The sequence below is a fragment of the Oenanthe melanoleuca genome, chromosome Z (assembly GCF_029582105.1).
Source record: "Oenanthe melanoleuca isolate GR-GAL-2019-014 chromosome Z, OMel1.0, whole genome shotgun sequence".
NCBI classification, from domain to species: domain Eukaryota; kingdom Metazoa; phylum Chordata; class Aves; order Passeriformes; family Muscicapidae; genus Oenanthe; species Oenanthe melanoleuca.
Genome location: NC_079362.1, coordinates 73,339,774 through 73,364,621, shown reverse-complemented (window position 1 = coordinate 73,364,621; position 24,848 = coordinate 73,339,774). Strand labels below are relative to the sequence as shown.

The following is a 24,848-nucleotide window of genomic DNA, read 5'->3' as shown; positions in this document are numbered from 1 at the left end:
GTTGAACAGCCTTTTTTGACATGTTGACTTGATTATTTCTGCCTACTTCCCCAAGCTTTCCAGCTCATACTGACTTAGCTTCTCTCAGATGAAACCTCTGGCAAAACTGCCTCTTGTGTTTCAAGATTCTTAAAACTCACTCCTTTTGTCTGTCTCAATGTCAATTATTGCTTATTTATGAAAGGAAAGGAGAAAGCAAAACACACCGGCTCAGACACACAAAATAATGAATAGACAAAGTTCCACATTCATAAATAAAACAACAGTCTTCCTATAGCTCTTACATTATCTTAAGGGGTTGTTTTGTTTTAAATCTGGCACCATTTTAGTATGTCTTTTTGTTCTACTACTTTGTGCTAATTTTAAGTAGGACAGGTATTTGACAAGTGAATCTTCAGTGATGGCAACTGCAGCTTTTATTGACTTTTTTGAAAATATTGAGCTAACTCGGAATTACTGAAGTAAACAGCACTTGTGAATATAAACTGAAACAATAGGTGACTTGTACACATTATGCGAGAATTTATTTAATTTTCAACCCAATAGAAACTGATGGCCAAACCTAGACACGCTTTAATGCTGCTGGAAAACATTTTTTCTTCCCTGGAATGGACATCATTTGCCTCTAGGCTTGATTCCACTACACACAGGCACACACAAGTATAATTTACCACAATAATTTGGTGCATAAATTTGTAATCAGGCTGGTTTCCCTAAGCTGTTTCTGTTCACTTGAGGAAATGTGACTCAGGAAATCTGACTTTCTAAAGAGCAGAGCCATACAAGGAGATGTACATGGGTTTGGGGTGAGGTGGAAGAGCTGTAAGGCAGCTCAGCCTTGATTGGCAATGCATCCTTATCCCACACAGCTTGGGCCAGTCCCATGAGGAATGCCTCCAAAGAGCTCGAGAGAACATACCTGTTTGCAGATACAGCAAACTAATTACATGGAGGCAAACCTCAATGGAAATAATAATAATAAGAATTAAAATGTTCCAAACAGTACTCATCTGGGAATCTCAATTAGCTCCACAAACAGTAATTAATTTAGCTTCTTAGCTCTCTGCAAGATAGAGAATTACTAATCTTCCCATTTTATGGATGGGGATATACACATGCAGACATGTCAATGAGACTTTAGCTGGATTTAGACAGCACATCTTCTTGCAACCTGTTCTCTACCTTGTGCTCTCTCCTGTCATATAGCTGTTTTTCTCCCTTTCTTTTTGAGCAAAATTATATTCTGCTGGTTTGGGCCAAAGAAGAAATCATTCCAAAGTCTCCAAGGGCTTAACAAAACTGAAGTCTGCTGTACTCACCATAAGGGTTGCATTAAATACCCTGTGCTGTGACAGAAAACATATCCAGTGGGACCCCACTGGATTTTATTTAGCAATCCAACACTGAGGTTTCCCTAATGAGCCTGATGACAAATTAGGCTTTATTTCTTTTACTAAATATTGCCAAAACCCAGGAGATGATTCCATAAAAAAGTCAGATTAAACACCAGGAGAGAGACCTGCCTTTGACCTCAAATGAAGGGCAGGAATTGTTGGTTCTCTGAGGGCAGCTCTCCAACACAGTGAGATAATAGATCCTTCCCTAAAATAAACACCAAGCCAGCCATACCAACAGAGCAGCCTCTAGTTTTATAATCCCTTTGCTAGTTTAAATCTCCAGATGAGTTATTATATTGCAACACATACACAATAAGTATGTCATGACCCTACAACAGTACTCTGCAAGAATACAGAGAACTAGGAAAAATAAAGAAAAAGGTTAGTGGCTTTTCAGTCTTAAGTGAATTTGATTTGTCTGCATCCTGAAAAAGAAAATATTTTGGTACTTTAAAAATCTGAAAGAGTATTTTATTTTTTTAGACCTTCTTAGTCTCTAAAATTACCTGAAAGAAAGTTGTAGCCAGGTGGGGGCTGATCTCTTCTCCCAGGCAACAAGCAATAGGACAAGAGGAAATGGCCTCAAGCTGCACCAGGGGAAGTCCAGGTTGGACATCAGCAAAAATTTCTCCACAGAAAGGGTTGCTAAACATTAGAAAAGGCTGCCCAGGCAGGGGCAGGATCCCTGCAGGTCAAAAAATGCCTGGGAGTGAGACTATGGTTTAGTTAACATGGTAGTGTTCAATCAAAGGTTGGACTTGATGATCCTGGAGGTGTTTTCCAACCTTAACAATTCTTTGATTCTGTTGTATGACTGTTTTAGTTGAGGGTTAACTGGATGTGGTTGGACTTAGTGGCCACTGAGTTACATGCTGATCCACATAACACTCACACATAAACCATCTTTGAATGCAAGGCTGTCCTGCAAGTAAGACAGAGAGTAGGAGATGGTCTCATGTATTTTTAGTTATTTCTCAATGTAGGTTTGTGACTTGGAAAAATTATTTTTCCTTGTGTCTCGGTGTCCCACAAAGAAAACAAAACTTGCAGCTGGTGTTTGTGGCATCTGTGCTGCTGTGAATACAGAGTGGGCAAGAAATTTTAATTCTGGACTGTGTAAGGGGAGATTTCAGCCTCATTCACATTTTGCAGCTTTTGTTGACTGCAGTTTTTGTAAATTGCATGGGCATAAGGTCCATTGCAGTGACAGTGCTGGACAAAGGAACCACATCCCAGTGTGTTCATCTCCTAGAACCAAAATCTGCCTTAAATTTCTCAGTTTATTGTCACAAAATGTTTCCCCCACAAACTCCCTTTGCCACATTTCTCTGACACGAGGCAGCAGCTTGTCTGTTTTGTGGCTATTTGTGGCTGATATGAACTGTGACACGTCCAGGAGATCTTTTACAATTCCTGGTGACAAGGAGGACTGTGAGCAGCAAAGTGTGTCACATATATTAGTCAGCTGCAAAGCTGAAACTGATAGCAGGGTATGAATAGAGTTGATAGCCTCATCTCTAGCTGATACTTCAAGTGGCAGATCATGTTTCTGGGGACTCCTCTGCTTGGATAGAAAAAAGTCCTGTTGCATCTTGGTGAAAATGTGCTCAAGGTGCTCAGGGCAGGCTCAGGTTGGACATTAGGAAAGATGGCAGCAAGGCTGGTATGTACAAAATGCACCACCAGTAAGGTTCTGGAGATGGCAATAGCTGCTATGGGAAGGTGAAAAGGAGGTAAAGACATTACCCACCTTGGAGGGCAAGCCACTTATTGGCATCTCTTGAAGGAGGATAGAGGAGCTGTTATCCCACCCTCTCCAGCCTGAACCTAACTGAAAAGCACATTAAACCAGCTTTTAAAACTCCTGGAAGATATTGCAGCACTTTATATTCAAGTTTCCAGTCAGGCAGGTGAATTCCTATAATACTCATGATTAGCACTCTTCCCCAATTAGCAGGAAAAAAATCACTTCTGCAAAGTGGCTATGGGGACTCCCAATAATTTCCATGGACTTGAAAGTAAACATAAATGAAAAACTCCAGCTAACTTTCCAGGGAGACTCACTGTGGGTGTGCACATGTCCTTGTGTGTCACAAGGAGAGGCACAAGGTCCCTCCTTCTATCCCTGAGATAAAAGCAATCAGCTTCAGAGCCACCATCACCATCCAATCCTGACAGCCCACTCCTTGAGAAGCTCCTTGACTTCTTGGGAGGATTTTTTGCTTTCTAAACTCAGTGCCAGGAGGAGAAGGAGAGGATGATCTCTGCATCTACAAAGTAATTGGGAACAACATCAGCATCTCTTGCTCCCAAGAAACTTGTTACCATTTTAGGATACTCTGCCCCATCTGGCAGGGGCAGAGGGAAGAGGATTACTCTGTACTCTGAGATGGGCCCAAGGAAAAGAGAAAACATCAGGGGAAAAAAGAGAGAAAAGCTCTGCAAATGAACAGTCAGCATAAACAAAGTGTTATCAGCCCAGGCAAGAAGATGAAGCTGAAGCATGACTGCACTAAACAAATCACAGTGGAATCAGCAACTGGCAAAGTAATTGGCATTATTACAGCTGATGGAAAATTTCTGATGCCGCCCATGTTCGCTTTTGAAACACTGCTCAGACATTTAATTGGCTCAGCTCACATCTAGATGATTGCTCTTTTTGTCCTTCTGGAGTGTATCAGGCCTGTATCTGCAGACAGAAACTTTTGGATGTGCCTCCCTGGCTCTGTCCATCAGCTATGAGACAGGGAATGAAGTTTTGCACAAACAAAGCAAGGCAAGTGAAATATGAAGAAGAATGGATCTCACCTAAATAACTTCAATCTTTTTGTTACCCCAGTTCTTTCAACTCTGACATTACCAAATAGTTCTGTGCTTTCAGCACCCAAGATACTGTGAGTTAAATGCAGGGGTAAAAAAGTGCATGTGTTGATGTCAGCATAGGGTGGGTTTGGGGTTTTAGTCACAATTTAGGTAAAATTGCTTTCTCTGTCACATAGAAATGCTCCTGTGAACTCTCTCTAGCCGATTCATCACACCATTTGTTGGAATCACAGGGTGGTTTTAGTTGGAAGGGACCTTCAAGACCATCTAATTTCTACCCTTCTGCCATGGGCAGGAGCACCCTCCACTAGACCAGGCTGGTCAGAGCACCATCCAGCCTGGCTTTGAACAGTGCCAGGGGTGGCAGTAAAATGTTAATAATTGCTAAGTGTCTGTGCTCAGAAAACCCTTCTCCCTCAGCCTGCTGGACTGTCTTGCCAAACTGTCCTGATCCTATGAACCACTGTGCAGAGGACCAACTCCTCCCTGCAAGGACAGGGAAGGGAAATTTCAGCCAAAGGCTGAAAGCCAAAGGCATCCTAGTTTTCCCCAGTGTTTTATAAAAACCTCACAAAATCATTAACCTGTAGGCAGCAGCCAGGATCTCAAGGTATATGAAACTGGGGAATGGTGCTTTTTTAAACTTTCATGAGTAAAAGCAGCTTAGCATGGTGCTGAGTCACACATTCCTCCACACCCTAGGCCTATTCTTGGCCAATTGATCTGCCCATTAGAGGACAACCAAGTTTGGGAATAACAAGCTCTTTCCTTGGCCAGAAGATGTGTCTGTAGGGTGGACAAGGCTGTGGAGGAAGGAGGTTATTGCCCACTTCCCTCCTTTTCTCTTTGAGTGTGTTGAGAGCTGCATGACCACGGGCTGCCTTTGTGGAAAATGCCATGGTGGCAGTGGCTCTGCAGACATGTGGAGGGATGGTTCCTCAATTATCAGGGAGTCATTTCTGAGGTCTCCCTGGAAGCAGAGGGAATATTTCTGAACTCCTCTCATTGTAAATCAAGAGCAGTGCCATGCTGGGAGACTCCCAATGCCAAAGGAAGAGGGCATTTACCAGCATGACTTCCAGAGATTTCTGGAGCTACTTGTCACCAATTTTCTTGTTTTTCTTGAAAAGAAAAGATCCCTCACTTCAAAATGATGTGGGATGTGATGGAAAAGAACAAGCAGAGGGTTTGAAAGGACACAGTAGCCCTTCAATAGCAGATGTGATTGTACCAAAAATGTGGATCCTCAAAGCCTGCAGTAAGGCCACCTGTAATACAACAAACCAATTTGGGAATGCCAACCAATTTAGGTTCCCAACTCAGAGCCCAGAAGGATGGCTTCAGTATTAAATCCCAGGACTTTCAGGGCCCTCACAGTAGCACAGAATTGAAGAACCATTTCAACCAAGCAGGTGCTCCCCAACACCCCATCCCACAAAAAAAAAAAAAGCTAATTATGTGTTACCTAGTGCCACAGTTAGATTTTGCAGGGATTTCCAGTTTTTGCCTCTGGGCCTCCCAAGTGGCTGCTGCTGCTGCTGCCACCAGCACAGGACCTGGTGAGTCCTACAGACATCAGAAGAAGACTGAACCCAAGCTGCCCTCAAAGCAAATTTGAGACCAGAAGGAAACAAACAGGAAGCACAGAGGAGGTCAGATCTTTACTTCTCTATGCCAAACAGGACTTACAGAAAATCCCACTAGAAAGGGCTGACTGACAATGGCCAGTGACAAAAATGGAAGGAAAACACAGGGAGCCTCATGTTATTTGCTTTATCTACCAAGCTGAATATTTTTCCTTCCAGTTATTGCTTCAGAATTCCTGACTCTAAAAGAGCAATCCAGCACCACAAGAAGCCAAAGGAGACATGTTCATTCCCTTAATCAAAGTTTGGTGCAAGCCTTTGGTTCTCATCCCGTGTGACATTGTCTACTCATGGGTAAATCTTCCTGTGGGAGATGCAATATACTCCTAGCATTTAGAAAATCAAGGTCTATTTTGCTCTGTAGTCACTGAATCACCTCACTTAGGTTTTTTTCCTGTTTTCTGAAACAAGAATAATGTTATGCCCTGCTTACTGAGACACTGAAATTTATGTATGAAAATCATGGCATCAAAACTAAGTATTGTCACTCAAAGAAAAATGAAGGCGTATAAAAAAAACAAGGTAATGTGTGTGCCATCAAAATCCTGACACCAGATGCCAGAAGTGGGTTGAATTTGCTGAAATACTCCTGCTGTTCCTTTTCAACAGGCATGGGGAAATACTGCTTTGCAGATAAACATTGTGAAGTGGTGAATGTCCAGAACTTAATGAAGTCCATTATAACAGATGAAAATGAAGCTTTCATTAGTTTATGAATGCCTTATTCATTTTAGTTTTGGGTTTGGTTTTTTTTTTTTTAAATCGAGAAAGAATGTTTTCCCTAAGCTAGTGCCAACTAAGAGAGTAAATATCTTCTGCTCTTACACCTCCATCTCCTCCCCAAGGCTGTCATTCCTGCAAGGAAAAGGCTCTCATTACACCAGCCTTGCTCACAGTCCAGTTGCAAGCTTCTCCCAGTGAGATGCACCCAACCCTAGCAACAGCTGGCCACAGCTGGCTGCACTGCAGAGCCTTTTCCCACTCCTGCCTCTGGAGGGTTCTTCAGCTCCCATCTTCACCTTTTATTGTCACACACTCTTTGGGCCAAGAACAATAATATGTTTGCTTTATGGTGCTCTGGCCATGACAGGGATTTTATGGGCTGCCACAATATCATCTTCATAATGGTGGCCATACTGGTGATTAAAAGGGTCACACTGGCACAAGGGAATCTCTAATGTCTTTATTTGTTCACAGGAAGGATACACCAGGAGTTCAAGTTTCTCTCTTCAGCTTTGGACTCTTGGTCCTTTGATCCTGATCACCTTTGAGAATAAAAGGGGAATTTAGCTCTTAAATGTGGTTTTGTCACTGGTGTCTCAGTTAACACCATCCATAAAAGGATCATTTTCTTTGTTACACAGGACAAGGCTGAGACCACAGACTTGAAATAGGAGTAGAATGATAAAAACAGTATCTTTTTAGCTGAAAAGGGACAATCATTAACCATGTAAATAAATGAGCGACTATCAAGTTTTAGTAACACAGCCCATTCTGTTGCTCATTCATGAAGACGAGTGAAGAGAAAAGGTTTCAAGGCTTCAGAAAGATCTTTACTTTTTTTTAGGTTGAGAATTACACATCCTGATATTTCAGCACTACAGACACCTGCTGACAGTACAATTGCAAAACAGGACATTCTTGAGGTTGCAAGAAAACAAAAAAGAGAATCCGGTTATCAAGTAAAATATCTGAAGATTGTGGGTCTGAGTGTGTGGTTTTTTCTCTGACTTCTAAAAGCATCACATCCTCAAATTCAAATGAGCAGATGGCTGCCAGAAACACTCTGAAACCAGCAAGCTGCTTGCCTTGGACACATTATTTTGGTGTCTTGGCCCCTTGACTCTCTCTCATGGATTTTTATTTCATTTGGGTTTGATCCAAGGCGATTGGAGAGGATTTTAAAGTCACCGATAACCTCTGAACTTCAATGATGGCATTTTGGAGCATTTTATCTTAAAGAAGAGATAAGGGCAGAAATGGCCATACACTCACCATCCAATGGGAGCAAAAAATGTAATGACATAAATTGTGGTTTCAGTCACAGCTGAAGTAAGCTGATGAGGCTGTACAGAGAAGAGGTGGGGAGAGAAATGTTTTGAAAGCTTGTAGCCATGGCACCATCTTTTTTTGCTGACACTACACAGCAACAGCTGATGACAACCTCAGCCTTACCTCCATGTTCTTCCAAAGCAACAACCCTAAGTCATACCTGCTCCTGGCTGACTGTCTGAGTTCCAGTTTCTTGCCTCAGAAAGAGTGCAGAAATGTAATCTTTGATATGAACCTGGGTCTTAGGATTGCCAGTAGATAAAGAGCCTTGCATTCATTTTCCCTGCAACTCTGACTGCTCTTCAATCCTGACCTTGATTGCCTCCAGTAAGAGATAATACAAATCTCATTCCTCATGTAGACTTCTCAAGTTGTTGTCTTGAGCTTCATCTCATAGGTACTAAGTGGCTTTTCATGCAGGATATAAGCTGAAGTTCTCTGATGAAGGATAAGACTGATAAATTTGCTCCTTGGGAGCCAGGGGATGCTGTGGGTAAAGGTCACCTGGGAGGGAGAACTAAGCTAGTAGCACAGGGGGTCAGGATGACACTGAATCATGATCAGGCCACCATCTCAAGGAGAGGAGCAAGGCATTGCAGAGGGTATAATTTCTTCTGATGCCCTCTTCTTAAGTCATGTGAAAGGAAAGATTTCTTTTTCCTCCCTTACCCTTCCAGGGCTCCTCATGGACTCCTTCCAGCCATCTGAGGCTCTTGCTTTTACACTTCCACCAACCTCCTGCACCTTTACCCAGCCACAGTGTCATGGTGTGACCATTCCCTCTCAAATTTCCTACTTCCCCCACTTATCCTCACCAAGATTATTCTTGACTCATATCCAAGTTTCTTATTTCCCATCATTTTTATTGAACTACAGGCATTTATTAAAAATAGGAGCATCATCTAGTGCAGCTGCTGCTCAAACATAAGGGACCAGAACTACAGCATTCCTTTATGAAGAGATCAGATTGGGATCTAGTAAAATCTGAAAAGAGCTTATAAGAAATCATGCCTATACCTCAGTTAATGAAATTCTGGGCTGCTTCTGGGAAGGCTGACAATTGTAAAACCAGTCTGCCAAACTTTCATTCACAGCTTCATTGCAAAGTCATTACAGATATGACAAAACCCACCAAAATCACAGAGGTGTGTGTGAACACACATGTGAGAATGGGGAGCACCACATTTCTCCCTCCCAAGGCAACCTGGCAGCTCGAGGGGACAGGAGAACAAGGAACAGATGCGCTTGATGCTGCCAACAATAATCAATGTTGCAGGACTTTGTTTTTCTCCACCTGAGAACTTGAATCTGGAATCACCTCTGCAAGAAAACCATGTGAGATTTCACCGCTACAGATTTCCCGCATGGAGAGAGCTGCCACAGCCATCAGGTCACCTTTCCATCCACACCTTTCCCATAGCACCACAGAAGGGCTTGAGTTGAAAGGGTTTTTAAGGATCATTTAGTCCAGCCCCTCTGTCATGGGGAGGGACACCTTCCACTAGACTAGGATGCTCCAAGCCCTTCCAATCTGGGAACACTTCCAGGGATGGGGCATCCACAGCTGCTCTGGGCACCCTGTGCCAGGGCCTGCCCACCCTCCCACCAGCAATTCCTTCCCAATATCCCATCCAGCCCTGCCCTCTGGCACTGGGAGCCATTGCCTGTGTCCTGTCCCTGCATGCCTTGTCCCCAGTCCCTGTGCAGCTCTCCTGGAGCCCCTCCAGGCACTAGAAGGGGTTCTAAGATCCAGGACACTGATTATTTTGGCCAGCCAGGCTCTCTGCCATGCCCTTAGAGATGGACACTAGGGTTGATGCAGATTGTTTTCACTGGTGCTCTTTGCATCTGATTTCCTGCACCCAGAAACCACAGAGGGCTGAAATAAATCTATATGCACCCTATCTGCTGGTCACCTGTCCCCCAATCCCCTTGTGTTTATATTTGTGCTCATTATGACACAGGAAATGAGAGTGAACATAAAACATTATTCCCTGGGGAATAGTGATTTTCAAGCTGTTACTCTGCAGGTGAAATGCAGGGTGCAGGAAAATAATGCCTGCAAAGTTTGATGCCTTGATTTCTGTTGTGTGGATCAATATTAATAGCAATATTATATTTCCAGAGCTGGCAGAACTATTGATTATTTGGTATGTAGCAGTTCATTTATACTTGAGAGCAAACTGGGACACTGAAACAACAAATGTGCAGCTGTTAACAAGCACACAGGACATTGAGTTTCAGTGACACAAGTGGAATATCACTTCCTTTGTCGAAAATGGAACATCTTTAACATGTCAAAGGTATTATTTACTTATCTGACTTACTGCTGTACCTGGGGAAAATACCTTTTTCCCCTGAAACCTGCAGATTAAGGTCATGTTTCCAAATATGTGCCAAATACAATCAATAATTTCATCCCCACTGTGACCAAACACTTGAGGTATTCTTGAAGGGAAAATGTTTTGTTTGATGTGTTTAAACAAGTATTAAATCAGATCACCTTGTGCATGAGAAGATTTCAATGAAAGAAAAGATAATGAAATATTTCATTGTGGTGCAGGAGCTGAGCCAGAGTTATTTCTTTTCAATGAGGTTTTTAAGTCAGTGAGAAAAAATAGATACCTGTATCTATGTAAGTGTGTAAATATATTTTGATAGGGTGAACTCAAAATAAAACCTTCTATGTCAAACAAAGGGTTTGCTTAGATTTGAAAGACATAATGCTGTATCCTTCCATGAGCTTCTTTATTATGTATAAGTCTACAATTGTCTCCTGGGGACACATTTAACTATCAAGGACCAAACTGTTGAAAGCATATTATATAGAACAACTATGTTATGGCTGAAACTTATTGAAAAAGGAACCCTCTCATGGTAATGAAGAAAAAAATTAAAAATAATGGGTGACATTCCTTATTGCAGGAAAGAGCACCTCAGTGACTTAATAATCTTTACATGAGCTTGAAGAGGCTGGGGAGGTGACTAGCAAATACAGTAAATGTATTATACGTTGCATTTTGGGGGATAACATAGCCTTTCTCCTGCTATCAGCATGTTAAACCCTGCAGGCTTAGCTGCCTTAGCAACTGCCTACAATTTGGACAGGTCAGGATCAAGGGAGGCCTGAATCAGCTTCTGATGGTGCCTCCCCTCTCCCAGTGCTGACAAATGGAGTTCAGAGTGAAGGAGTCCAGTTTCTCACTTGGGCCTGAGCCTCTTCAGCCAGCAGTAATTAAATGTGCCCAGAAATATTCCCAGGCGTGGAGGCCAACTGGCACAGAGAGGTTTGTACCTCTGCTCACAACCCTGTCTTAGCTTTCCTAGCAGAGCAGCTAAATGCAAACAGCTCGCAGGGATGAACCCTGATCCATGCTTAAGGATGATTTAGGAGCTTGCTAGTTGGACCAAAAGTGTGCCGAGAACTGGTTAAGTACTTTGAGTATACCCAGTTACACTCCCCTGAGCGTTCCCAGATACTGTTTAACCTGCTTAAGTTATTGTTATGACATATTTCTTTTCCTGATCAAGATTACTTCTTTTCAGCCAGAAGAAGGGAATTGTATGTCTGTAAATTTGGTTATGACAATAATCCTTTTGCTGGTTCATGAAATCACTCTTACTCAATAGGATGTGTGTTTACTGCTGTCTGCAATCTAAGAATCTTTGCAAGAAACCAGATGTGGTGTGTTTAAAGTGAAAAAAATATTATGCGTGGACAGATGAATTTCATAAACAAATCATCCTATCCCGTTGCACATCACTGACATCTGCCTGATACTACATTTTCAGAGTTTGGTATTAAAATTGCTTACCCCCAGAAAAGCATCCCAGCTCAAGCACTTTTTCTGGGGCAGGGTCATTTTCTTCCCAGCCCTGTTACTGGGCTGTGTTTTGGGCTTGTGCTGAACACAGGGTTGATAACACAGAGATGTTTTTGTTATTGCTGAGCAGAGCCAAGGCTTTTCCTATTTCTTGCACTGCCAGGCTGGGGAGGGCATGGGGCTGATTGGGAGATTAGGAGGAGACACAGCCAGGACAGGTGACCCCAAGTGACCAAAGGGATGTTCCAGACCATGTGACATCATGCTCAGTGTAGGGGGGAAGGAGGAGGAAGGGGGAATGTTTGGAGTGATGGTGTTTGTCTTCCCCAGTCACTGTTACATGTGATGGGCTCTGGCTCTCTGGAGGTGGCTGAACACCTGCCTGCCCATGGCAAACAGTGAATTTATTCCCTCTTTTGCTCTGCTTGTGTGCAAGGCTTTTATTTCCCTGTTAAACTTTATCTCAGCCCATGAGTTTTCCAGCTTTTACTTTTCCAATTCTCTCCCTGATCCTGATGATGGGGGAGTGAGTGAGAGACTATGAGGGGCCTGTTGGGGTTAAACCATGACAACCATACCATTAGATGTCCCATAGCAACTTTCTGTCCTGACCTGCAAAAGGCAGAGCAAGTCTGTTCTCATGGATTTCTCTGAGCTACAAGAAGCTGAATGCAAGCTCTTTACTTCTAGAAGAATTGTTTTTTTCAAGGCAAGACCATCTGGCAGAAGGTAGAGCAGCATTAATGCAATCCCAAACAAAGAGGGAAGACCTTGGTACTGTGTCACCCCTCCACTTGGCACACTCCTCCACCTCACAGAGACTCAAGGCAGAGAAAGGAGGCAGAGGAAATAGTTCATGCCTGCACTCTCTCCACCACACACACCACAAAGCTTTCCCAGTGAAAAGGTTTCAAAGCTGCCATCAGAAACTCTTAGTCTTCTATGGAAGCTGTTCAGAGGAACACATTCCTTTGAATGGTTTAGCTCATGACACTTCTAACAATCACCTGTGCAGCAATCTACTCATGGTTTGCAGACAGCTTGGGAGGGAGCTCCTTATCCTGGTGAGCTGGCTGGATTTCAGCAATGGCACTTTCTTTGTGGACAGCACCAAGGCTGCCGTCCACTTTTTGCAGTTTTGGCTTTTTTTCCCAAGGAAAAGATGGTGCAAACCTCTGTCAGGAGTTGGTGTCACCCCCCAGCTCCTGTTTGGACACCTTTGTGGCCCTGGAAGAAGCAGCTTAAAGGCACCATGTGGATGTAGGCTCACAGCCTTGATGTTTCATGGTGGTTTCCTGATTCAGGAAGCAATAATGCCAGGAGGATGGCAGATTCCTTCATGCCAGCAGAATCTAAGGCCTTATGATCCTGTGATCTAGTGCAAAAGGCAGGAGGAGTGGGAAGCCCAGCAGGAACCTGATTGAAGAGGCTGGGGGAGATGAGAGGAGATGGTGTCCTGCTGTGTGCTTCTCCCACCTCCATAACCTCCTTATTTTCAAAGAGCTTCCACAGGGCTGTGGTAGCTATTGTTCTCCACACCCTGTGCATCACCATCCCTACTACACTGACAGTTTGGGATTCTCACACTGCCAGCCCTGCTTCTTCCTGACACTGAAATGAGAAGCTTGTTTGGCTTCTGGAGGAAAAAAAAGTGTGCAACTCGGGCACCCCTGTGCTAACAATGTAGAGGATGATGCTGCATAGCCCATAACCAGCATGGGCTGCCTGGGCATATAATCATGCTCAGACAGACCCAGAGGCATTCCACATCCACATGTCTGCCCCTTTTCCTTCCAAAAGTGACCACAGCACCTGGGTCAAGCTTTGGCACAACTGCTATTGATGTGCAGACTCAGCAGTGAAAGAACAATTTTATATGTTTGATTTTAAGGAGGCTGCAGATTCCCCTTGGACATTTAGATGAAAAGGAGGCTAATTCAATGCTAGAGCAAAGTTTAAGGAGTAAGTCTACACAGGTAGGTTAGATGAAGTAAGAGTTGCTCTTTTCTCTGTTTGGCCCTGTAAAATGAGAAATACTATCAGAGCTGTGCATTTTTTTTGAAACCTGCATTCTTTTTTCCTTGGAAGGGTTGAAATAGATTTAAGCACCACTGTTATTATCTCTAAAATGAGAGAGACATTTTCATGTGAGTTTCCCTTCACAGTCTGATATCCATATTCACCATGTGCATTCCTTTGATTTGGGGACTGCAGCTCCCCTGTGGTCCAAGAACTCAAGGTTCATTTCGTGTTGCTCTTTCTGCCAAAATGGGATTATCAGAGAGGGAAAAAAATCGCAAGGTCACCCACAGCCTTGATAGAAACAGGAGGGTAGGAGAATATTAGGAAGAAACTATTAGCTCTAATATCCAGCTGCATTTGGCAAACCTGAGTGTATTTGGATTGCCTATACCAGCATTTCACTCGCCTGCTTCCAAATGATTGCCCTGGCCCCAGTGATTAACCACCTGAATACACCCGAGAAGGATATTCACAGAAAAGATCTCATGATGAAAAGGCTATTCCTGGCCTTCTTTCCATCACATCATAATCTGTCCACTAATATGGCTTGAGATCTCAGCTGATCAAAAGGTCATAAGATGCTACTGCTAAGTATCACTCTGTCTCTGTTCAGCCAAAGGCATTTTTACTCCATTCAACAGGCAGAGGAATGTAATAGCAAAGCCTTCAAATCTGTTTGTATAATAGATGAAGTCTTCTCTTTGTGGCATTATTCATCCTTCAGGGAATGACACCTGATAAATAAATCTCTAGCTCCCAGTGAATTTAAATAAAACAAAGGAAAATCGTATCCTTGTGCACTGTAAATAGAAAACTGCACATAACATAAGAATTCCCAATTTTCCACCATCTCCTTTGCTAAAAAAGCTATAAAGTGCCCACCATCCTCAGATTCTGCCAAAATCAAGGGAGCCCAAATCTCTGAGTAAATTGCAAAAAGCATGGGAGTAACAGAGGAAGGACTTAAAGATACATAACTCTTTAGTCTAATGAGCTGGTAAAACTTGCACCTATTTATCTTGATGCTAGTAAAAACCAGCAAGGTAAGAAATGGGGGTTATCAGCACATTGGTAGCAATAATGGAGTGAAAATGGGGGGAAATCTAATAAGTGGGTCAATGTGTTTCCCAGGGAATAACACTAGGGGGGACAATTTCCAAGCATCCTGGGATTAATAAAATACTGAACCACATCCTACTCAACACCCTAACTTGGCCCAGCTGGTCACCATTGCACTGGTGGTGATGCCAGTCATTGCCTCCAGCAGCAACTGCAGCCACTTCTCTGGCCATCCTGCTTCCAAGCCTCTCAGCATGGGCAGGGATGGCTGCCCAAAACAGCAGGGAGAGAGGGCACCACTGCCAAGAGCCACCTGCCACCTGGAGCCCATGTCTAGCTGGTCTGCAGAGGTACCTCCTGTGAGCAGTGCCATTGGGAAACTGTTTTATGTTTCCAGCACACCTCAAGTGTTGTCACAAACAAATTTAACCACTCAGCGTTTCCCAGACTGTCCGCCCACTCCTTGGCTTTCCGGAGCTCTAAACCAGGACCAACAGACAGTTTCTTTAACTGCAACTGGCAGTCATTTTGCTCCTCTCCTTTCAAAGCTGAGAGCCATCAAAGATTAGGAGAAAAAATCATGACTATTTTTCCCTAAGAAGCAGAACTGGTAATAGGCTTCAGGAAAAATCCTCCTAAATGCAAGTGATAAGCGTAGACTGTGTGAAGGCTGACAGGTCTGATTATAATTATCACTGCGAGGGGACTAGCACTAACCTCCCTTCTGGAAGGCAATGACAATTCCTGGAAGGGAACATGCAAGCAAATTATCATAAACAAAATCATTGCAAGTAGAGTTGTCTTTCATTGGGAAACTAAACAAGATGCAGATTTGGGGGTTAAAACAAAAACCCAAGCCCTAAGAATTTATTAAAGTTTATCCTAATAGAAAATGGCAATTAATCATACATTTAAGTTTTTCTGACTTCATAATGATGAGAGTAAGAGAATCAAGTGGGACATGTGAAGTGTGAGATGGAATCATGCACGCAATACATGTTTGAAAATAAAGGATATACTCTAAAAGTACACTTGAAGAACATTTAAACAAATACAAGGAGTCCCAGGAAGGATGTTGGTTCAGACTGAGATAAATATTCAAAACTAAGAAAAAACCCAAGCCACCTTGCACCAACCTTTCCCCTTCCTCACATCTTAGGATGAAGAAAGCTAAACAAAACCAATACAAATCTCTTCAAATTGCTTCTATCCACAGGCATCTTTCTTTGCATCTATACATTAACCAAAATACAATGGCACCAGATTTCAGCAGGGTTGTGAGGTAGATACGATAGGGAGTATTCCCTCAAGATCATCCGGTCTTGATCTTTCTGCCTTCTTTGATGGCATTCAATTTTTCTTAGTCTGCATGGTTTTGTTTTGTGTTTTTTTTGGGGGTTTTTTTTTGGTTTTTTTTTGGGGGGGTTTTTTTGGGGTTTTTTGGTTTTTTTTGTGGTTTTTTTGAGTTTTTGTTTTTTTGTTTTTTGGTAGGTTTTTTTGTTTTTGTGGGTTTTTTTGTTTTTGTTTTTGTTTTTTTTTTTTTTAATTGGTTTTGGTTGGGGTTTTTTTGCATTTTTTCACTACATTTCCATTGGAAGCTTGGAAACAGAAGGTTGGGCAATCTGGACCAAAAGTAGCAGTACCCTAGCTTTTTCTTCTTGAAACAAGGAAACTTAATAGGGGCTATAACTGCATAGGACATGAAGAGAAGAGCCTCAGAGTCAAAAGCAGTTCTAAGAGTTTCATTCTCATTATATCTCAATGGAGTGGAGAAAATAAATTGTGCAAGGAGACATATGGAAGCTCACTACACAAATGGCCTATTTAAGGCTCTTACTTCCTAATTAGGTCCTGGTGTCAGGAGGTTGGTAACAATTATTCACACATAGATCATTTGGACACAATACAAACTGTTCTAAAACCCAAACCATCATAATGGCATGCTTTAAAAGAAACCCAAATTAATGTTTTAGACTCGTTTGCTTAGTGCTTGGACCATCCATTTCTGTTATACACATACCTAAATTTTGTGTCCAACATTGAAAAATTGTGTTTGGAAAGGGAAAAGCAGGAAACAAAAATCATCACAGCCATATCCCCTTTTTCTTACCTTGTTCACAGATTTCGTCACTGGACTCTGCACAGGGAACCCACACTCTCTTCCCAAACTCTTCATCTGACTCTGTGGTTCCCAGAGCAAAGAGAAAAAAGAGAAAACCTTGATTGTAGGGATGACTATGCAGAAAATGGTCACAAGCATCCTGAGTTTTGCTCTGCCCTTTTGATTTCCTTACATGTTCCAGTATGACCATTATCCCCACTTGCCAGCTGTGCACCTGTGGGCACTCAGTGCTCACCCTCAGGTCCCTCAGTGCTTTGTAAGGCCCCCTAAGCTTCCCCTTACCCCACACAGATGTGAAAACTTCCCCTCCCAAGTGTCCCCTTAAGCCTTCTGACACGACAGAGCCACCACAGCTCTCCCCAGCAGCCGTGGGGACGCTCAATGAGCCATGATCTCAGGAAGTGATTCCTCTGACAACCTGTGCTGGAAAAGCTTGGGAAGAGAGCAGGAAGGTGTCACAAGCAGACAACTTGCCTGGTTTGTATAAGAGTTAAAGTAGGGAGCTGAAGCCAAGGATTACCACATTGCAAAACCATTTAAAACAGAGTAAGTGCTCGTGATCCAACAACATGACAACAGCAGACCTGCTCTGCACTTTGCTTTGGTACTTCTGGTATGAAAATGAGGTTTTCCTCTGCCTTTCCTCCCCTCCCACCTCCTCTCCTCTTTGTCCACCTCTCCAGCCCTTCACACAAAGGTGAAATATTTCACATTTTCACCTGTGGTGATGCAGATCAGAGAGTGTTTGCTTTGCTTTTCTTTGCTTTTCACTGATTTTGCCAAAGGCATCCTTTTAAGCATCAGTCTGTGCAAAGATAATAGGTGACACAATTCTCTATAGCTGGAATCAGCAACAAATCAGCCATCTGCCACTCCAGGGGTCTGAGATTAACCCAGCTACTGGACCGTGACTGCAAAGCATTTGCACATTTAGATTACAGAAATGTGAGGTTACAGGTCCAAAAAAATAAGACTGGGAGTGGGGAAAGTGTGGGGAGAAGGAGTGGAAGACAGGCCTCGGAAGAGCCCTTTAGATTAACCCTTCCAGACACGAGTCACCTCATAACAACTCCAAGTAGACAGTATTTCTCATTATAAAGTGCTAAAAGGATGAAGGATTTGAAGGAAGCAACTTGAGACACATTAGACGTCATATTTCTGGAGAATACATCCAAATACACTTCTTTTAGACAGAGAGAAATAAAGACAAAAAACCTACAGCTTGTCAAAGCCTTCCCTCCTTGGGAAGCATGATCAAGCTGCCCAGATGGCTGGCTTGTCCCAGGTTGGACAAGATTCATTCCACAAGCTCCCCTATGGTCAAGATTTCAAGAAATGAAAGAGCTCTGCCTACTGAAATAACAAGGTTTGTGAAGATCTCTTCATTTGTTGCTTCCTTTTTGAATAACAAACACCATTTTGCTGCTGTGCATGTATGGATGGTGTCACTCCACATTAATACCTGCCAATGTCTTTGAGATCTTCTTTATAAATCTATTGGGAATTGTTATTTGATGACTGAAGTATTTGAAAACTGAAGAAGTTTAAATCAGTAGTAAACACAAGCTGACTCCAGATCTAAAAGCATGAGCATTGGTCTGTACAGTGCAGGTCCGGACAAGAACCAGGGTCTCCTCTGGTCATGATGATAGGTTTCAACCCTCACTTTCTCTTGCAGGTTAAAATTCCACAGATCCCTGAGATTCCCATCCTCAGACATCTCAAGTTAAAATGAGGAGGTTCTACCCAGAGGAACAGGTGCAAATGCAGCCAAAAGTGTCACCAAGATCATCTGGAAAATTCTGGAACATCTCACCTACAAAAAAAAGACTGAAGCATTGTAATTGTTCTGTCTGGAGGAGAGGGAATTCCAGGGAAATCTTGAGAGTTTGCCCATACCTAAAAAGGCTCCAGGAGAGCTGGAGAGGAACCTGGGACAAGGACATGAAATGACAGGACAAGGGGGAATGGCTTCCCACTGCCAGAGGGCAGGGAAAAATGGGATATTGGGCAAGAATTGCTGGCAGTAGAGTGGAGAAGTCCTGGCATAGGCTGCCCAGAGAAGCTGTGGCTGCCCCATCACTAGAAGTATTCCAAGGCTGGATGGGGCTTGGAGCAACCTGGTGTAGTGGGAGATGTCCCTGCCCATGGCAGAGAGTGGAATTTCATCAGGTTTAGGGTTCATTCCAACCCAAACCTTGTAAGGATTCTGTGATTCTATTAAATTCAGGCAAGGTCTGCATGGTGTGTGCCTGGGTGGGGATGGTATTTCAAACAGCTCAACTTACAACATCCAAAGAGACAACTGAAAATCAAGCAGCATACACATGTGTTTACCACAAACCTATGTGTTCTATGCATGTCCTTTATTCAGAGAAAACAGGTAGGATTGGGTGGAAGGTACAAGAACACATCCCAGGTTCTTTGGCTAACCCTCTTGTTGATATTTTCATGGTGAAGAAACTAAGTTTTCCTGGGCCAAGCACTGCACACCCTGCAGTCACAACAGAGTGAAAGAGCAAGAAGACATGGCAGCACCTTCTCTGCACAAGCCCAAGTTGAACTGCAGCAAAGACAGGGTACAAAGCACAGCTGAGAGGTTAGTAAGAGCAAGGGATCAGCTGCTTTATTCATCCTGCTCCATACAAAATCTGCTGGCATCCATTTAGAGTGCCACTCCCAACAGTGTTGATTTGGGACAGAGCATTTGATCCTCCACAGAGGAAGGACTATTGATCTGTGAGGAGCTGTGAGAAGAAGAGGGTGAGGGAAGCATGCTAGACAACACCTTTAAGTCTGCCTGAACTCCCCCCTATTTATCACAGTATTTCCAAAAGCCTTTCCTGAGCAGGGGTATGTGCTCCCAAACCAGGTCTCCATGTCTGAGACCAAAGGTGAGGTTTGAAGTGGTTTGAATGTGTACCAGGGCATGGTTTTCAGGTGAGAAAGAGGTCACAGGGATCATCTCATGCCTGAGACTACAAAATGGGCCAAGTTAACAACCCAATAATCCACAAGCTTCTGAGATGCAGCAAGCTAATGAGCCTCTGCCTGTGCTTCAGAAAGGTCTCCTTGAACTTGACCTGCTGACTATGTGAGGGCTAAAACTGCTGTTCTAACAGGATCTAGACCTGTTTTCAAAACCAGAGACTGGGGTTTTCCCTTTTTCCAATCTCTAGTTTCTATAATGACAACCCAAAAGTTCAAATACAAATTCCTGGATGATCCGGAAAGGGGAGGGGGAAAATATCTTTGCACTTAACTTTAACTACTGAACAACTACAAGGTAATAATTTTTAAAATGTGAATATATATATATGTATATATATAAATCAAAACCCTGTTAAAAGTAAGTGGTTTGGTTTGGTTTGGTTTGGTTTGGTTTGGTTTGGTTTGGTTTGGTTTTTTCCTTGTCTGTGAATGGAATGACAAGGACAAAACCTTCGCCTTTCAGACAGAAATCACCAAAAATTTCCAGCCTTTGCAAACTCCAGTTTCTTGCAAATTAACCAACGTCGCAAAATGGTGCCGTTTCATCCCAGCTTTTTTGTTTGTTTGTTTGTTTGTTTTATCCAGACAGGTTTTTGCAGAAAGGGGCTTTTGCCACCCAAACAGCGCTGCAGCATCAACCAGGAGCTGAGCTGAGCCGTGGAGCCGCTTGGAAGTTGCCTCATCTCCCAGCAAATAAGGAACGGAGGGAAACACCGACGCAGGCGACGCTGCACCTTGCAGCAGAGACTCCTGTGTCCTACAAGTAACCTTGCATCACGACACAGAGCCGCAGCAGCAGCCTCACGGGTGCAGTGAGGAGGAGGAGGAGGAGGACAGCGACTGGGAGGGCAAGGGCAGCAGGAAAAGTCAGAAAACTCCCTGAGATCTGCTATTCCTCTTTAAGGAAAAAAAAAAAGAAGTATATTTTAAAAAAATAAATAATAAAAAAAAATTCTTCCCCGATCGGGTTATGGAAGGAGGGGATGAGCCACTTTACACTACCAAGTCCCCAGCAAAGATCCTCTCCCTTTCCCAAATTTCACTGGGGGGGTGAGGGGAAGCTGGAGGAGAGAAGGGTCACATTGAAAAGGCGAAGAAGGGGAAGCAGGGAGGAGGGAGGACACTCCTGAGCCCGGCCAGTGGCCCCACGGTCTCAGCCATTCTCATTCCTGACACGTTTCCCCGCTCTCCAGCACAGCCCAGCTTCGAAATATTAGCGTGGCGCAGAGTGCCATTTTCGAGTCGCTGCAGCTCCTTCTTGGCACCGGTTCAGCTTTTTGTCTTGCCTTCTCCTCCGAGCGCCCAGCGGAGGGAGGAGGGAAGAAAGGAAGAAAATAAAGCCCCGCTGGTTCTCTGCCGGGGCTGTCAGACTCCCCGCAGCATCCCCAGCCCTGCCCCGGCACCCCGCGCCCTCCCAGCCCGCTCCCGACCGAGCCACCCGGCAAACATAAATCTCCTTCCACCTCCACGGCAGCCAGCTCACAGCCTCCTTCCCCCTCTCCGCCGCCACCCCTTTTCATCGCCGCTCTCCTTTGTACTCCTCTAAATTTTGCCAGCCAAGCGTTACAACCTTCCACCCTCCCTTTCTCCTCCATCCCCGGCCCTCCCACCTCCTCCTCTCGCATCGGCAGAAAGGATCGTGCCACGGTTGCCGATGCCCTGGCATCTCCCTGGGCGGGGAGCTCCAGCTCACAGGTGTGTGCACACACTCGTGTGACAGGGCAGGACACGCTCTGCGTCCCTTGGCATTGCTGCAAACACAAGCCTGAGTTTGGCAACCGAGCCCCTCCTCCTGCTTGTGGGGCCGGGAGGAAAGCAGAGGCAGAATAACAAGGGAGGGACACAGTATTTTTTTAAGAACCCAAACATGGCACTGAGCGCTTCCACCAACAACTTCTCAGCCTGCTGTGCTGGCAACCAGCTGGTTCCAGCCTGGCACCAGCTTTGATTTGTTTTTCTCTCCTCTTAAACGCCCTCCTCCCAAATATTTATTCCTTTTTTTGTTTTGTTTTGGGTTTTTTTTATCCCTCTTAGGTTTTCTGTTTTGTTTAGTTTTCCTTTTTTTCCTATTTCCCTCTTAGCTTTCCCATACACATAAGACTTGTCCGTATGCTTGCCACCTTCCCTCTGGTGACAGCAGCTATGTCAGGGCAGGTATAGGCTGGATATTAGGAGAAGGTTTTCTTCCTCAGAGGGTGGTCAGGCCCTAGAACAGGCACCCTAGGGCACTCAAGGCACCAACACTCTCAGGTACATGGTGGGATTCTTGCAGCTGGGCTGTATAATCCTTGTGAGTGCCTACCAACTCTGAATATTCTATGATTCCATGATTCTGGGGAGACTCCCTCCCATTCCCATGCCCAAATCCAAAGCAGTATGTTTGGAAGGGGCACCAAAGGAAGTGATACATGATGTAATACTCAACGGACCAAGAACAAAGGAAAAAACCCAAAAAACTCATATGTACACACAAGAAGAATATTCTCTTCTCTGAGGAAGAGGATGAGAGAGTGAGAGATGCCCTAAAAGCAGGCAGCACAACCCTTGGGCATGCCAGGATGTGCTAACCCCAGCCCCCTCTTCAAAGGAGGGAGGAGTCAATTTTTGTTGGAAAGTAGAGAAAGACTGAGGCAAAAAGCATGTTCTCCATGGAAGGACCCTAGAGAGCCAACTTCCAGCCAGTGATGTGACTCCTATTAAACCAGAGTTTCAGACACTGACATATGCATGACAGAGATAAAGTGCTATCAAGTACACCTTGTCTGGTGCCTGGAGGAAAGAGATTTGGAGGAAAAAATATAATAATGCTGATTCTGGGGATTGCTTGGGAAGGACATGGAGGGAAGAGAGATACTGAGGATTTTATCATGGAGGCATGAGTGTGTTAATCTGAAAACCTGGCTGAAGACCCAGGGTAAGGCACAGCCCCATAAGCAGCCACTGATGTCCCTGGAGCTTTTCATGCAACTGCCTGGATGGCTTTGTCTGCTGAGAAACATCAGGGCTCCTTAGAACACACAGGACTTAGAGGATGCTGGAACAGATGGGCACTCCCTGCTTGTGGCAAATCCCTCAGGAGGCCCAGCAGAAGTGCCAAAAAAAGTCTGGTTCTTGCTGAACATGTTCAGGCCACCTCAGGGAATAGCAAATCAACCAGCTTGATAGGGGGGGTCACAGAGGCAGAGCTGGAGGCAAGCAGGCAGGCAGACAGCATGCTCGGGGTGGTGCAGACAAAACAGCAGTGTCCTGAGCAGCTGCCTGGTTTGTATCTTGGCAAAATCTTTCCTGGCTGTGGATGAAGCAGAAATCGTGGGCTGGATTTGTAAACCCATCAGTGGGGCCTGACTAGATCTGGTTAGGTTGGGTGGAGCATTATCCAGGTAGGGCCACCAAATGCCCTCTTCTGAGCTGTTTTACTGCCCCAAGATCTTTGCATAAGCATATCATCCAGCACTGGCCATATTTCCTCCCAATGTCTGCTTCCAAAGCCAACCAGTGACCATCTCAATGCTCTCTCCCATAGAGTTTATATGTCTGTTTTCTCTTTTTACTATCCTTGAGGCTTGGGGCATATTTCTGCTCTTCTCTCCAGCCCCAAGTCTTGGCATTTGGCAAGGCAGAAGGGGTCCTTTACATGTGTCCATGGCAAAGAAGGCCCTGACAGCTCAGCTGGAGTCATCTGCAGAGAAACACCCCTGCCTGCAGGTATCATTGAAGTGACTCCCAGAGAGAGGCACTTTCAGATCCTTTGAGTCAAAAGGTGCTATAAATAAAAGATATTACAGGCTAGCAAGCCCTCAGTTGCGAACTGGAGTGGGAAGGAATATTTTAGCATCCTTTTTCTGAGCACATTAACTCTTGGCAGACAATTTCATTCAGGTCTTCACAGCTGAAAACCTTACACCGTGTGCAGCATGTTGAGTCCACACTCTCCATTTCCATTTTCAACAGCTCTAAAATCCACGCTGCCCCAGTGCAATATCACCCCCCGAGTGCGGAGAGCACCCAAATATTGAGCCACTTTGGGGGTCATGACACTGAATATACACTCCATGGCCATCTTTCCTAGGATTTGTTGCTATAAGCTCACAATAGAGAGTGCCTAAAGATTTTTATCAGCCGGCTTCTGATGCTTCCCTTTCCAGGGTGAGCAAGCACTTTGTATCAATCTGGCTTGCTTTAGTGCAGTGACCCAGCGCTGTGCTCTGCTGCTGAAAGTTCAGATCCCAGCTGTGGGGCTAAACTCCTGCTGACACTGTGCTGATTTCTCTCTCTGTCACCCATGCTGCCAGAGGAGGGGGAGAACACATTGGATTTTTCCAGGCAGGAAAAAAAAAAATAAATTATTGTGCAAAACACAGAGAAGATGTGGCAAAGGAGAAGGCAGAGGAAAACAATCCTGGTGTGTGCAGTGAGACTGAGGAGAGGAAATCCTCTGAGCAGCACAGGACACTTTGATCATGTTCTTTTTCTTCATGGAGGAGGAAATCTTGGCCAAGAGGCAATTAAATTGTTACAGGCGAAGAAAAGCTTTTAGGATGCCTTGAAGAACTTTTGTGTGAACTTGTGTGAGCAACAGCACAGAGGAGATGCAGAGGAGGAAATCAGTATTAGTGATGGGTGAACTACAAAAGTTTGTGTGGTTTGTTTTGGATAAAGATCCCCACATGCAGACACTTATCTAAAGCCCTCAGTCTTCAGAGCAGAGCTAGAAGTCTCTCAAGAACACACTCTTCTTGCATGACTTCCAGTATCTCTGAAAGCCTTTGTTTGTGCCAAAAATACAGCAAAACCAGCTTGCTTTCTTCTTCTTTTATGCAGTGTTTTGGCTCTTCTGCCTCTGGTTCCAAGAAAAATACCTAATCAAAAAGTTTTTAATTTGGAGGCTGAACTGTGCCACTTTAATTTCAAG

At 44.1% G+C, this 24,848-nt stretch overlaps 1 protein-coding gene across 2 annotated transcripts in view; it reads right to left on the bottom strand.

Moving 5' to 3' along the window:
- SETBP1 (SET binding protein 1) overlaps positions 1–24,848 on the bottom strand; it is a 266,971-nt gene that overhangs the window by 128,129 nt on the left and 113,994 nt on the right. For both annotated transcript variants that reach the window (XM_056513669.1, XM_056513670.1), the window contains one exon: positions 16,934–17,005. In XM_056513669.1, the coding sequence (XP_056369644.1) occupies positions 16,934–17,005 (72 nt within the window). The remainder of the gene's footprint in view (positions 1–16,933; positions 17,006–24,848) is intronic.